The sequence below is a fragment of the Ambystoma mexicanum genome, chromosome 2q, assembly GCF_040938575.1.
Source record: "Ambystoma mexicanum isolate Mex_15411 chromosome 2q, UKY_AmexF1_1, whole genome shotgun sequence".
In the NCBI taxonomy this organism is placed as follows: Eukaryota; Metazoa; Chordata; class Amphibia; order Caudata; family Ambystomatidae; genus Ambystoma; species Ambystoma mexicanum.
This window is the reverse complement of record NC_090924.1, coordinates 538,570,265-538,585,023: the sequence shown is the minus strand read 5'-3', so window position 1 is coordinate 538,585,023 and position 14,759 is coordinate 538,570,265. Positions and strand designations below refer to the sequence as shown.

The 14,759-nt window shown below is 44.9% G+C and overlaps 1 protein-coding gene across 4 annotated transcripts in view; it reads right to left on the bottom strand.

The window, feature by feature from the left end:
• LOC138569585 (mitogen-activated protein kinase kinase kinase 3-like) overlaps positions 1–14,759 on the bottom strand; it is a 696,616-nt gene that overhangs the window by 193,500 nt on the left and 488,357 nt on the right. For 3 of the 4 annotated variants that reach the window (XM_069647679.1, XM_069647681.1, XM_069647680.1), the window contains exon 4: positions 11,800–11,840. In XM_069647679.1, coding sequence (XP_069503780.1) covers positions 11,800–11,840 — 41 coding nt within the window. The remainder of the gene's footprint in view (positions 1–11,799; positions 11,841–14,759) is intronic. The other variant, XM_069647683.1, reaches the window with a different exon arrangement.

Genomic DNA, 14,759 nt, shown 5'->3' with positions numbered 1-14,759 from the left:
CCCTTTTCGATCACCTAGACAGCCTCAACATACCCTACATCAATTCCGTTGATGATACGCAAGTCCTCCTCAAAATCACCAGAAACCACTAACTAGACTCTACCAACATCAACCACGTCTTCAGCAACATACAGACATGTATGGTCACCCATCATCTCTGCCTGAATGATGAAAAAACTGAGCTCCTTATCGTGGGCTCTCCGCATTGCCTCAAACACCTCAGTCCTGCCTTCTCTTCCAATTCAACAGTAACACCATCCCTGTCTCTGCCCATGTCAAAACACTAGACGTTTACCTGGACACAGAACTCAACATGCAAAAACATGTCAAAGCGATCACTTCGTCTGCAGCCTACTCCACCAAACTCAAACTTCTCCAGGAGATTCCAGACTCCTAACAACTGTCTCACCCTAGCTAGAGCCAGCATTGGTAGCAACTGAACTACTGCAATGACATCAACCACAAACATCAACAAACTCCAATTTCTCCAAAATAACGCTCTCAGAGCAGTTTGGGGCTTGAAACGCTCCGATCACATCTCACAAATAAGTTGGGAGGCTCATTGGCTCCCCATCAAAGCTTCTATCAGCATATCTAAAATGAAACTATTTTCACACTCTTCCGAAAGAAAGTAAAAACCTCACTGTTTAATAAATATGTGTAACTCTTAGTCTACTGTTCAAGTTGAACATGACTATCTACAATGAAATGTAATATGACTGTTTCCAACCATCCTGTAATGCACTATGTACTACCTTAGCGCCGTGATAACTCTGGGTCTCTGCGCTACCAACAGATACAATAAATAAATCTACCTCCCCCCCAAACTAGCCCAGCATTTCATGAATCCCTTCAACTGCAATCTCCTGAAATCCAGCTTCTGCTGTTTGCCCACACTACTCTGTAAAGTAGCAGGGTGTCATTAGGGCCCTGGATTCTACTCTACAAAACCTCAAAATATAGGAAGGGCACTCCTCAGAGACTGCTTACTCCCACCTACTCTCATCCGTTTTAATCTCTCTGCCACTGTGGAACCCATCAATCACAGAACACTATTGATAATTAATTTAAATCAGAGCATCACTGGCACGTTTTCTATTTTTCAGGCTCAACCTACTCTTTGTTCTGCACCAGTTAAGTGCTACATCCACCGCACAACTTGCGGGCGGCCCTCAAAGTGTGATGCTCAGTGCCATGGTTTCTGGGTTTCACACCGACTCGCCCCACCTCCTACAGAAAGGCTGGCTCGTAATACCTCCCCCCATACCTCTTTGCACATTCGCCTCTCTAGTATTCAGCTTTGAAACAGGGGTCCTACCACCTACCTTTCACAGGAAGTCCTTCATCAGCCCAAACCGCCTCTAGTGATCACAAACCCCCTGCCCTTTTCTTCAATCAAAGAGCTGCCACTCCTGCAACACATTCAAATTAGGCCTAACACCACCTCTCATTCAACTGGGAGATTCCTACCGCATGCAGTGCCCCACTGGCAGTGCCACACCTACAGAGTGACTTACGATTACTCCCTGGACCCAACTGTATCATGTTCAACACCACTGATGTAATTATCCTGCACTGTTATATTCATCAACCATTCTCCAAATGGCTGGCTTTTGATGCAATCCAGTACTAAATGGTTATGTACCATTTGATGCCACCAGTGCAGTATTTCCAGCAGAGATGATTCCCAAATAAATAGATGAATATCGAACCACTAAGTAGGTCTTGAGGCAGAATTTTCTGCCCATGTTTCAGCATCAGTGATTTAGTGGCGGTGGAATTTAGGAGCAGCCATATTTTGGTGTGAAACGGAGCCGGGGTAGAGGTTTCAGGTGACTACCTTCAATCATCAGTTGTTTGGGATCTTATTCTGGATGTCGAAGCACCGACCTACTATGAAAGGGGCTCAATTTGCTGGCATTATACGACATCATAACAATGTCAGCATTTCCACATACGTAGCAGCTGCAACAGGATTCTGAAGTGTTCACAAGATTGCTGTTCTTTCCACCTTATGGAGGGTACAAGCACCTTTTTTGTGAGGTTTTTGTTTTAAACTAGTTGTGCTGATGTTTCCTTGTATGTGATCCCAGGAATCGCTTCTGAAATGGTTTGAATGGTCGGGGGCCTGGCCACCACAGAGTTTCCATCAGCAAAGGGAGGCTCGGCCACTGGACCATGTGCTATTTTTCCTGACAGAAGAACCATACTTAAAGGCCTCCTGTCCCTTACTGGATTCACTATCTTGCTGATCTCATTGTCGATCGGTTGAGATCCACTTCACTGCATTGTTTTGTACACAGCGCGGCCATCTTTAACGTTTGAATTCTTCTGCTATTCCCATTGTACTTGCTAGTGTTCAGTTAAGTTACAGCAGTAATCTGCTAAACCTGTCTTCCATTCTCCAATGTAAGATCTACTTGCAGATACATTTATTAATTGTGTTTGATGGCATTCTATTTTATGTATTTATTTATGAATTAATTTTTTATTTATTGACACTTGGTTTACATAGAACAGCAACAGGCAAGTAATGATCAGTAGAACGTAAATGCAACACGTTACAATTGCCTAGCACACACTAGTAGACATAGGTATCAGACTGGAAGGGAACAACATATGCAAGCCTTTTCTGTCAAGATGCATCCGGAAGTCAGACCAAGTGTCTTTAGGGCGTCTGGTACTTGGCAACCGAGTAATATCCAGTTCTTCATTATCATTTGCCCAATTGACATCCCTCAACCATATTTCCTTCTTGGGTGGATGTTTATGAGTCCACCACATCAAGATTGCCCTTTTAGCTAAGAACAATCCCAAATTTAAAAATCTGCGTTTTGCAATCTCCATTTTCCCTGTGTAACCTAGTATACATTCCTGAACAGTTAAATTCAACTGCTGACTCATCATATTAGACAATGTGTTAATGACACTGTGCCAATATTCATACAGTTTGGGACACGACATTACCCTATGCAACACGGTCACATTCTCGTCCTTGCATATGAGACATTCTCTCAATTTATCAGGCTGAAGCAAGTTCATTCTCAATGGAGGGTAGCACAGTCTGTTCAAGATCTTGAAATGTATTTACAGGGATCGAAATTAAGATTCGATGAGAAGAAGCTAAAACCAGCTCCTGGGTGTCCGGCATCACCCAGTATGCAGGAGCTGCCACTGGGGAACCAGGAGCGAGTACCCAGCGAACTGCAAACCTAACTTCCACATGAGATGCACACATTACCTTTTTGTCCATTTTGTATGATTCATTATGTTTAAATGTGTATTAGATGTGCCCCAATTCTTCTTAATAAGCATTCTCAAATACTCATTATTGCCACAAATGCATGTTTGAAAGGCACCAATTGCCCTGGGGAGCCAGAATTAGCTAATGGTTACTGTTGGTTTCAAGCTAACCAGGCTCTCCTAGGCTAGAAGCAGGAGTTAAATAGCTCCCAGCTCCCCTCAATTTCGGACCCTGTGTTAGCCGATATTTGGAGTTCTGAGATACTCCTTTCGACAGAGTGCATACAGCCTTCCCCTGCATATCAGTAAACTCAATCTGGATATCATTGCACCATTTGGAGCGGGTTGTGCCAGCTTGTATATTGGCCACTCGCACCCAGAGATAATGCAATGTTTGCAGATGACTATCACCCGTGGCTGCTTTCAGGTCACCCCAATATACAAGCAGCCCTCTACGTAAAAGTCGCCGGCGGCCAGGATACCAGCTAAACTCCAGATCTTTTCGATACTCTTATCCGTGGTCGGAGCCAACATCGACATCCCCCATAATGAGAGTTGCTTGTCATACACTGCCCACAGTTTGAGTTTAGTATTCTATTTTATTTAGAAGTACGGATAACAGACCTTCACAGTCTGTACTTTTCTGCACTGTTCTAGAGAACAGTGTGCAAACACATTAATAATAGCACACTTGTTCACAGTTCGTGCACATTTTTCTTAACACCATTCACTTGCTTCAATGGGGCCACTCCATTGTGTAGTAAGGGGCCCTGCAGCTTCCTTGTATATTGATTCCCCAGGCTCTGAAGGAAAACTGTACACTGTGATTTGGCACATTATAAAAGCCTATTAACTAACATAAGGTAACATCTTCATGTGGAGCATGGCCATCTCATGTTTCTATGCCTGACCTTGAATGATATGTTTCTGAATGTGAACCCATCTCATGCCGCATTCCCGCTGCAGTCATATAGCCATAGATTGTCCGGCAAACTTTGTTTCAGCCAAGATGAGACAAGTTATGAACTGATGGCGACGAGAACCACCCTACAGAATGTTTATAAGCCAACAGCTGCATCTCCGAGATTCACTCCAGGGGAACTGCACTTAAAGGTGCACTACAGAAAAGTGTGCATACAAATAACATTTCTATTTCCTTTTTTCAAAGCCCTAGGCATGCTGATCTAAGATTTGGAGTTCCGTTGATGTTCTAGAAGAAGCAATGTCTTTCCGAGCAGGAGGGTATAAAGGCCTCATGAACAGACTTTATTGTTCTGCGAGCATTGCCTACACCACTGTCATCTGAAAGTGCCTGAGCTCCAGATCAAATATGCGTCTATGACATACATGGAGCCAACCATTTCAGCTCTGCCCCAGCGCCCAATCAGAACTCTCTGGAGGGGTGCTTTGCATGATAGGCGCCTCAGGGGGATCTGCAATTCTAGTTTCTCGGTTGGCCCTGGATGGAATTGCTCCCTCACCTGGGCCAGATTGCAAGATGCCACCTCTGCTTAAACCTGATCATTTAGGCAGGTTTACACCTCTTTCCCGCGGAGCAGTTCAAAGGAATGGGATCTTTAGTGTGTTTTGAGGTGTGAAAGGGCCCATTTCCCGCAGGGAGATTGAGTGAGTTGGACTTCTCCCCCCGAACAGGACCCCGTGACATCTCTCTCTTGTAGCGCTGGTGTGCCAACATCTGGCGGTGGAGGGGAACTAGCTTCCGGACGACCCTCATTTTGTAGGTTCCTGTGCTTCTTTTTTGGGACAGTAAACTAATTTCAAAGAGACAATGTCTGTCTATTTTTGTTTTAATTCATTGTTAAAATGTGTTCGTTATAACGGAATGTAAGGCCACAAATAATTTTGGATTTTACTGCAATAGAAAGGTCCCCCGTGCATCAACATTTAAAAAAACACATTTTAGTGATATGATATGATGTGGCATTTATAACGCGCCTGTACACAAGTGTTTCTTGGCGCGACAAGGCAAGGGAGGGGGAACCGAGGCAGACAAGAGACAACGATCCTACTAGGCCTTGTGTCATTCAGATTGTGCAAGTGCATGGAAGGAGAGAAGTGCCAGAGGGCAGGGGAAGGAGGAAGTGCAGTTAACTCACAAGTGCAGCCAGTAGGTTGCTCATAAGTGCAGACAGAAGGGACTGTAGGGGTCCAGATACAGACCCTCAAGTGCTGGGGAGCCAGGAGGCAGTGCAAGGGCAAATGGACATACAGGAGCATATCTGGTAAGAGAGAAGCACAGGTGGCTGAGGGGAGCCTGAAAGAGAGCCGATTGTCATCTGCATAACATTGAAAGCAGCAATGCAGTGGGCAAGAGGTGCCAGGTAGTGGTTGAAGAGCCAGGGAGAGAGGTAAGGCCCCTGGGGAACACCACAAGTAGAGAGAGGGATAGGCGAAAGAAAAGACCCCAGTTAGACCTGAGAGGGCCAGTTGGTGAGAAAGGAGGTAAACCAGGTAAGGGCTTGATCAGTAATACCAAGGTTGTCCCAGAGACGATTGAGCAGGATGGCATGGTTGACCGTGTCAAAAGCAGAGGATAGATCAAGGAGAATGACGACAGTAGGGAGATTAGAGTCAAGATTGCAGAGCAAGTCTTCACGGGTGTTCAGGAAAGAAGTTTCCTTGCTTCTGGCAGCTCTGAGGCCAGACTGGTGGTCAAGGAGGCAACCAACAGATTCAATGTGTAGATTAAGCTGGCAGATGGCCAGCTTTTCCAAGAGTTTGCCCAGGAAAGGAGTGATGGAGATTGGGCGATAGTTAGCCGGAGAGGAAGAGAGTGCTTAAGGGGGAGAGGAAAGTTCCAGTGGCAAAGGAGTGATTGCAGAAATCGGCCAAAGCTAGAGCAAGGGTGTTGATGTGGTCCTTGATAGTTCTGGAAGAGCAGGGGAGAACCTGCTTTGATGAGACTTTCATAGATCGAACTTGTCTAGAAACATCGTCTCGGGTGAACGGGGAAAGGAGGAGGAGAGACGGCCTCAGAGGGGCCAGGAGTGGTAGAGGAGGAGGAAGAGAGGGTGCACATGTATCTGATACCAAGGTAATTCTATTCTTTTTCTTGTTCAATATGACCACCATCAAAATCTAAAAAACATTTTGGTTGTTTTTCCCTGCAGGGTTCTAAAGCCATAGATTTTTTTAGCATGGTTTATTGAGGCTGTTACTTTCACTAAATCCCTGGAAAAGAGCAAACTGATTTTTTTAAACCCATCGGGTTGACATTACTGCAGGATTTCCCATGAAAATAATGTAATTTTATCATTGCCCAATGTTGGCGCGCCTGTTAATGTGGCAAAAAGTACAATAGCTACACCATTAATAAAGAGGTAGAAGATTGTGGGAGCCATCACACACCCTTGACGCATCCCCCTTTCGACTGGGAAGCAGGCTCTGTTACCCGATAAGCTCCTTCTCACCATCGGTTCATCATTACTATAGAATGGGAAAAAGTGCTTTAAATAGTACAAGAGGTATACCAAGAATCTACTATGTCTCCCAAAGTTTGAATCGAGGGACAATGTCAAAGGCAATTTTTAGATCAATAAGTACTTTCAATTTCCTTAAAATGACACTTTTTGCAGAATAAAAAAAAACAGTAGCTTTGATCAGTTATGCCAAGATCTGTCTGATAATCAGCTTGCAAGAGACTTACGATTTTATTATCTGTGATACAAGCCTTTAATCATCCTAATGGTACCATTGCGTAAATCTTCCTACCATGTCCAATAAAGAGATTGGCCTGTAGTTAGAAGATAGTATCTCTGCCTTTGACCTCATGGTCAATTGCAGCCTATGGAGGCTGCAATTGCATTAAATAATTTTAATAGAAAGGGCACTAAAATAATTGGTTAATTATTTTATCATTTCTGCAATAGGTTTTTCTGGCCCGTGGGCTTTGTTATTATTTTGCTAGAGTGTTTGCTCAAACAGAAAATTACTGTTAGTCTGATGGAATAAGTGAATCTTAAATCCTCTTAAATCGTGAATCCTCTTAAAGCAAAACATTTAAACTAAATATATTTGTTATTGCAATGAGGCGCTACACACCTTTGGGTTTCCAAGCGCTCGCTTTAGACAATAAATTCCTAAAGAGAAATAGATGGAACAGATTTAGACTGAAGTTAAGCGTATAGTAAAATTAGAAGGGGTTGAGTTCAGCATAAAGTAAAATAAGAGGGGGGGGGTTCATTCTTTTCTGAATTGAAGAGGTCCTTGATTGGGATTTGTGACTGTACTGAAACTCTCCAAGAGGTGCCAAGCAACTTCGAACAATTACTAGAATGCTACAAGACCCCCGGAAGGGCTGCAGGGGAGAGCCGACTCATGCTTCAACTCTCAGGTTTGAGCTGGGGGACCTTGACTCGTCCCATCAGAAGAGCTCCCGCATGCCAGCTGGGGCCACGACCATGGCACCCACACCTTCACTGAAACTAATACGCCCACCTGTCAACACACCCAAGGTCGTGGCAACAGTGCTGAACCTTCCTAAATCAGTAATGTCCCTTTCATGGCTTGGCGTTTGCCCACCCAAATCTCCTTGGTGGTCCCAAAGGAGAAATGTTCAAACTCTGATAAACTGCAGGGGGGAGCAAGGGGAGGGGGATTGTTGCTGGTCTTACAGATAAAAAAAAGTCAGTAAAAGATTTACTGCCACCTTCGCTGCACCGTCGAGTTTGGAGGGAAAGCCTCCAAATGGCCACCAATAAATAAGGGAATTATTGCCAGCAGAATGACCGCAGCTATTCATTGCGCTCTATGTTCCTGTCTGTCTCTCTCTGCAGGCTACAACGGGGCCTCACATTGTCAGGTCTGACACCAGAGTAACCAGGAAAAAACACACATACTCTGAGGAGGTTTGGGAGTACTCCGTTTTAAAAAATTTTTTTGCAAGAGATGCCAATAAAAAAAAGACAATATTGAGTTATACTAACATTGTGTCTCAAAGTTTATTTCTAATGATAAATTCCAGTATATATCAGTTATAATCTGGAACACTCGTTCTGCACTCTTTAGAAATGCCTCCATAAAGGTGACAGGGAGAAATAGCCCAAATGAGAGTTCTTGGCAACTTTGCATAAAATCAAAGAGGATTTTGGAAACCTAAGAATGACCACAGATCTTTAAATTTGACAGATATGCTTGTGATAATAGGGTTGCATGCTGAAATCTTAATGTACACTGGGATTGGTACTCACTTCATTTTCCACAACCCTCACCGTAACATTAGAATGTTTGCAACCATGAACAATGGATGCTCATTCAGAGAACCTAAGGATTATACCTGCCACTCCATTGGGGTTATACGACTGGCCCGTTTCTGGAACATTTAACAAAAGGTGGGGTTGGGAGTCTGCGTGAGCATGCCCTGCCTCTATTACAAAGACCTCCTTGGAGAATTATATTTATATAGGGTTCTATGTATGACTGATCTTGATTTGATCCGAATTGTACCCTCTTGGCGCAGAGACGGATAATACCCTTTAAGCATCTCGTACACTAGCAGGAAAACAGAGGTTTTCTTTAAATCCTTTCTAAAGGAGGTGTTGGCTACAAGCTAATGTTCCGATGAAGGACCCCCACCACAACACAGTGTCAGAATCCTTTGCATTCTTATCCACAGATTTCAGTGATTAGAGTTCTATTAAATATGAAGACAGTACAATTGCGATCGCTAGTCTGTTTTATTTAGTATGACATCACAATGTTTGTTCATGATATAAATGATTTAGAATACAATTATTTAGCAAGGCTTCCGTGTAAAATGGGTCCCCCCTCATCTGGTCCCCCGGGCAGGTGGCCTGATCTCCATGCAACCTTCATGTATTATCTCCAGGCCAAGGGATGAATTGGGCAGAGAAGTCGGCGCAGTGAAAGGAATTGTTGAGTTTACGATTTAGGGCTTGATGCGGAAATGAGTGTATGACCTTGAATTGGGGCTCGGACAAGGATTCCTTGAACTAAATCACAACTCGTTCTGCATTTCTATAAGGTCTGCACCTGTGCATTCCCTGCACCACCCCTTAATTTATCAGAAAGGAGAACCAAGGTTACAGGTGGACAGACCTGGCACAGAGTTTGGAGATTGCTCGCCCTCTTTTCAGTTTGACCTACACTGGGTAGCGGTGAATGGCCATTCCTCTATGCGCGCAGTCAAAATCTGAGGCAAAAGGTCGGCTCACTTGTGTCACCTACACAAACCAGCTTTGAAATGCTATGGAGGTATGCAGACTCAACAGCCCTCCCTTCCCAGCATGGCCGCTGCCAGTTAGACTCCCAGCTCTTAAAAGATTGGAACCCAGAAGTGGCGTTATAATCATTGTTTTAAAGGGGACATGAGCCGGGGTTGTCAAGGAAACTGATTTGAGCCTGAAAGGACGGACACACTTGACACTTTTGCTTCTGGGTTCCCGGGCGTGCGTCATGGTTTGCTCCCACTCAGCGTTGCTTGCTCAGGAAGCAAGGCTTCAAAGGGCTTGGTTTCTTTTCAGCGAACTATCCACAAACTCGTTCAGGATTGTGTCTTCAGCGTGGGAGTGACTGGAGCGGGGCAACTTGGGAAAAGTGCTTCAGAACCGTATTATGTGCCGGCGTCACAATGCGCTACCCAATGGCAGACGTACTTACAGTCCTTAAAAGGTGTGCCGTCCCACATGGACACTGTCACTGCCTCAGAAAAATATTTGCAATCCAGCACCAATGATGTCTGATAACCAAATATGTCGGGTAGCCGATTCCAGGTTATAAATATCTGCTAAATAGAGCAAAAAAGGGCTGCATAACAGCCCTTGCTGGCTTTCTGGTCTCTTTACCAGTAGTCGGCGTTCTCCATTATTCCACCCCTTACCTTTGTTATCCAGCATGTTCTACTGCTAGGGTTCTATTGCCAGCAATGACAGGTGTGGGGTCATGGAGCGTTGCCTGGCACTGCATTTGAGGAAACCTATTTTTCATGAGCACATTGCCTCGACCAGTTTACTCGTGATTTTTCAGGGTTCTATTTTCATAAAATTCATGCTTGCTGCCCTGCATCAGGATTTTGCGACACATAATAACTGTATTGAAATCCGACTATGGCTGGCCCAATCCCTAGCCCCCTTCCGGGACCGTTCATTCAGTTCTGCTTGTAAAGCAGACGATTCAACGAACTTTCACAGGGAGGATAGCTCAGCGGCAGCGTGCTCGACTTGGAAACAAGACGACATGGAGCAACCCAGGTTCGAGCCCTGGGTCTGCGCTTAGAAACCTCTGGGTATTAAGCGCGTTATAAATAACCTATCATATCATAATGGTCCAGGTGGTTAGGGATAGGTGCTCAAACCAGATCTCTTAATAACCACTGCGAGCACAGCTTTCTTCCTGCACACCACAGTGTATCTGCTTCGTCCCTTCAAAAGGAGCACTGATCTAAGGGGTGGGCGGGGTCTCCAGCACGGGTACAACTTTCAACTTGCAAGTTACTAGCCAGGCACAAAAAGTCCCTCGCCACCTCAACGCTCCACATGCACGCTGCAGACCATTTCTTACTCGCCAAGAGTCAGCTATCACTAGCCATGGGCTCCAGAAGAGTGCACATCTGGAGGCCTGGCTCCAGCTTATAGGTTTCTATTCTGCCTACAGCTGCAGGTTGCATTTTGAATCTGCCTGGTTAAGAAATGCGAATGAAAAAGGGAACCCATGTGAAATAAGTGTTCAGGTTGGGAAAGGAGCGTTCATGAAGTTCTTGAAGTAAGGATTTGAATGAAGTTCGAGCTCTGACGAAAAGAACAGGAAACTTGGAGATCCAGCAATAGGACTTGGAATAAAACACTAGTGTTAGCACTACTCGGGCAAGGATTCTAGTTGCACAGCTGGAACGCAGAGTTTGTCTAATACAGGTTTGTGTCCACAGCACTCATGCGCATATCCCATCCTCTGCATTGCGTTGCCCGAGTAGGGCCGGCTCAGCTGGGAAGATCAAGTGTTGTGTTGGTCCACCTTGCGCACCTGTATAGGTATTAGGTGCGCACCAACTCTATATATATATATATATGAAGAGGATTCCTGGAAACACGTAGATGTGTGTTATGGGGCAACTGATGCCAGCGGTCTACTTGACCAATAGGAGGACATGTATGTCTTCCAATTCTACCTCTAGTAACATAGGTGAAGTGAAAATCTGTACATCAATGCTCATGCTGTGTGTATGTGTAGTTATACAGAATTAGGCAAACAGCAGTCATCACTGACCCCAATCTGCTTTGTACCCACCATGACACCTTATAGGAGTAGGCGAAGCCCCTCGCCAGTAGAGCGCATGCGTGCACATTAACCTATGTGACTATGGGATGCAGAGGCTAATGAGATGGCATGGCAGCACCCATGTGTGCAAATGGGCCTGCCTGCATTTCATGCACGTACATGTGTGGAACCACACTACATCATTCAGGCAAGTGCATGGTTGACCATTTCAGATCTGAACTGCACACCTGGCGGTGGGAAAGGGTCTGCGTGCGCGAGTCAAAGGGCAAAATGAACGATCAGAAAAGAGAATCATCCCCTTACCTCTTCTCGCCATCATATTCAAACTTGATCCTGGCGTCCTGCTGAAGGAAAACATTCACAGATCAGATGGGGAACGGTACAGAGCGGTACATTCAACATAAAGTGTGAAGAGGTCAGCTGCATGCAGGATTAAATGGAGAGTGAGTGTTGACTGTTCAGAATATTAAAACATTTTTTTTAAAGAAGAAAAATAAGAGTTGAAGGACACAAGGTTTTGGCAAAATGAGGGGGTAAACATGTGGCAACAAGGGAGTACCTTCCATTGGTGAAAGAAAACGTATCACTCTATGTAGGTTTTGGAACACAAATTACATAGTAGGAAGAACAGAGCAGGTGAGTCTCTGGGCGTCAGTTGAGGAAAAAGCAATTTAAGCACAACATTAACAAAAACGCACCACAGCCTACCTATTTTCAAACGCACATTTTGGAACTTAGGTCGTAGCAATGCAGCGTGTACTTTGGCGATTTCATGGTCAATCTTTGGAAGCACAGTTGGGCAGGACTCGGGCTCCGCGGGGACAGGGGCACAGGGGGTAAGCGGTGGCCGGCGAGCCAGCTGCCCGCTCCAGCGCGCTTGGCCAGGCCAGCGGAAAGAAGCAGCGCTGCAGGCCAGGGCTGACAGCTCAGCAAAACAAAAGCTCGAGACGCGACACTCGGAGGCTTTCCTTCCTCTCAGGTCGCCCAGATTCTAAAAGCAGATGCTGCTGCCGGCTCTGCAGGATGCCTGCCCCCCGATACTCTATCTCCTGCGGACGCAGAGCAAGGCCTTCACTGGCTAGAGAAAGGCATCAGGAAAACCGCCACACACGGTCTCGAACTGACACTCGCCCCTAATGCAGTGCGTTATTTACAACCACTTTTAAGGCAAAGAGAACCTAGTCTTACCAGTAAGAAAGAGCACGCGCCTTACAGTATTCATTTTATAATGTATTCATCATAAGGAATCTGGTGTTTCAAAATGCCACTGCCTAAAAAGAAATTCATGTGTTACAAGGGTACCTATTTCATAAAAATATTAGGTAGAGCAAACAGCCAACGTTTTACATGACTGTTTGCATATTGTTTTTAAAATAAATGTTACACATTTTTTCCAGAAAATTGAAATTGTACATATTTATTCCACGTAAGAGACCGGAGCCTTGCCAATACATTCATTGTTTTTACACATTGATTCTGTGGAAAGTACAGACACCTTTGGCTTAATAGTTTATAATTTTTTTTTCGCCTATTTCAACATATGGTCAATAAACAAGAACATTACAGATATAAAGGATTCTATAATGTAGGCTGTTCATTCTACATAAGAATGTTACGAGACCAGAACCTTTGCAATGTATTCACTACTTTTACGCAAGGGTGTTGTGTCGAAATACACAGATTCCTTTGGATGAATACATTAGAAAAGGGATTCTCCAAGGCAATGTTGAATCCTGGAGAGACACGATTTGATGTGCACACAATCAACTCTCAACAGGTTTACAGCATTAGCCGTGACAGTCTCAACAGTCTTCAACAGCTTGGTTGTTGGGTTTCAGATAATCTTTACAATCCCACATCTTAAACTGCTTCCATACTTCAGGGGCCTAATTGAGCACATCTGGCGACATCACCAAACCACTCACTGTCTACCTGTATTATAATGTAGTCATAGACCTGCCGAAAACACCAACTGCTGCCTCACAACTGTCCCCCTTTTTCATCCCCAACATCCCTTGCCCGATCCACCAGCTTTGATCTTCAATACATCCAAGCAGAAACAAGCATTTCTTCATCTACGAGATCTACCCAAATGTCCTCCCTTTAGACTATCTGCTCCCTCATCTCCCTCCTCCCCATGCCCATTTTCACCTCCAGAGACCAAGGTCTGGTTACCTCAAGAGTTGCCAAACTATGCACTGCAGGCCGGCCTCCTCACCAGGAGACCACTACGGTAGTATTGGGAAAAACATGAATTACTCTGACATTATATTACAAAGAAAGAACCAAGAGTAACTCTGACAAACTCATTCCTTTCTCCTAGAATGAGAAGAGAAAGTCAGAAGGAAGTCCGTTACTATTGAAAACCTCTCTTTAAATCTCAATCTCTGGCAACATGTTTGTGAAACGACCACATAAGGGCATTGCAACCCAAGCAGAGAAAATTGAAGCACGGCCAGTCCATGTCTGCAGGGGATGCTGAATTCAGGGACAACACCGTTAGCAGGTCTGAGCACCTCAAGCCGACTCTTCCTTCGTAGCATTGGCATCTTTATGGTGCACTGGGCCTTATGTTGCAAGGGACTGCTTTTCAAAACAAATGTGTATGATCTGATGCCCCCATCTGCACACTTTGGGATCCTCTTCTTCATCCGGACTATTCTGAAGAGGAGGAAAGCTTGGCTAGGGAGTATAGCGTGTGCCTTTGCATCCCTAGGCCCCTGGGATAGTCTCCCTGTCTCTCAGAGAGCAAGAGAAGGTCTTTAAGGACATGGCCTTTTTTCAACCGTTAGTCCTCTTCTCCGACTACGACATGATTAGCAGACTTTTCACCGTTGGCAGCACAACGGCCGTTGGGCGAACATGCGTTCTACAAAAACGAAGCCTACGAAAAGTTGTGTATTAGCAAAAAGAGACATGATGCATGTATTCTTCCTTACATGCATCACTTCAGCATGTAAGGAAGAATTCTAGGTGTATAATCTGGCCCAAAAGATGCTGGGTATGCATCGCCAGCCCAGGAATGCTGGTGGGCCTGGGCATTCCCAGTGCCGAGGTGGAACTGAATGGCATAACAAATCGTGGACATCAGTCGCAGGCATGGTTTCTCAAAATCTACTCTAACATTTCCCAGATACATTTCATGCGAGAGCTTATTTCCAGCTATGTGCCTGTGACTGGATATGCCGGATGCCCGTCTCCCTAACATGCTAATGGCCACAAATAAATGCTTCAGTTTTCAAAAGGTCAGTGTTGCCTTCATG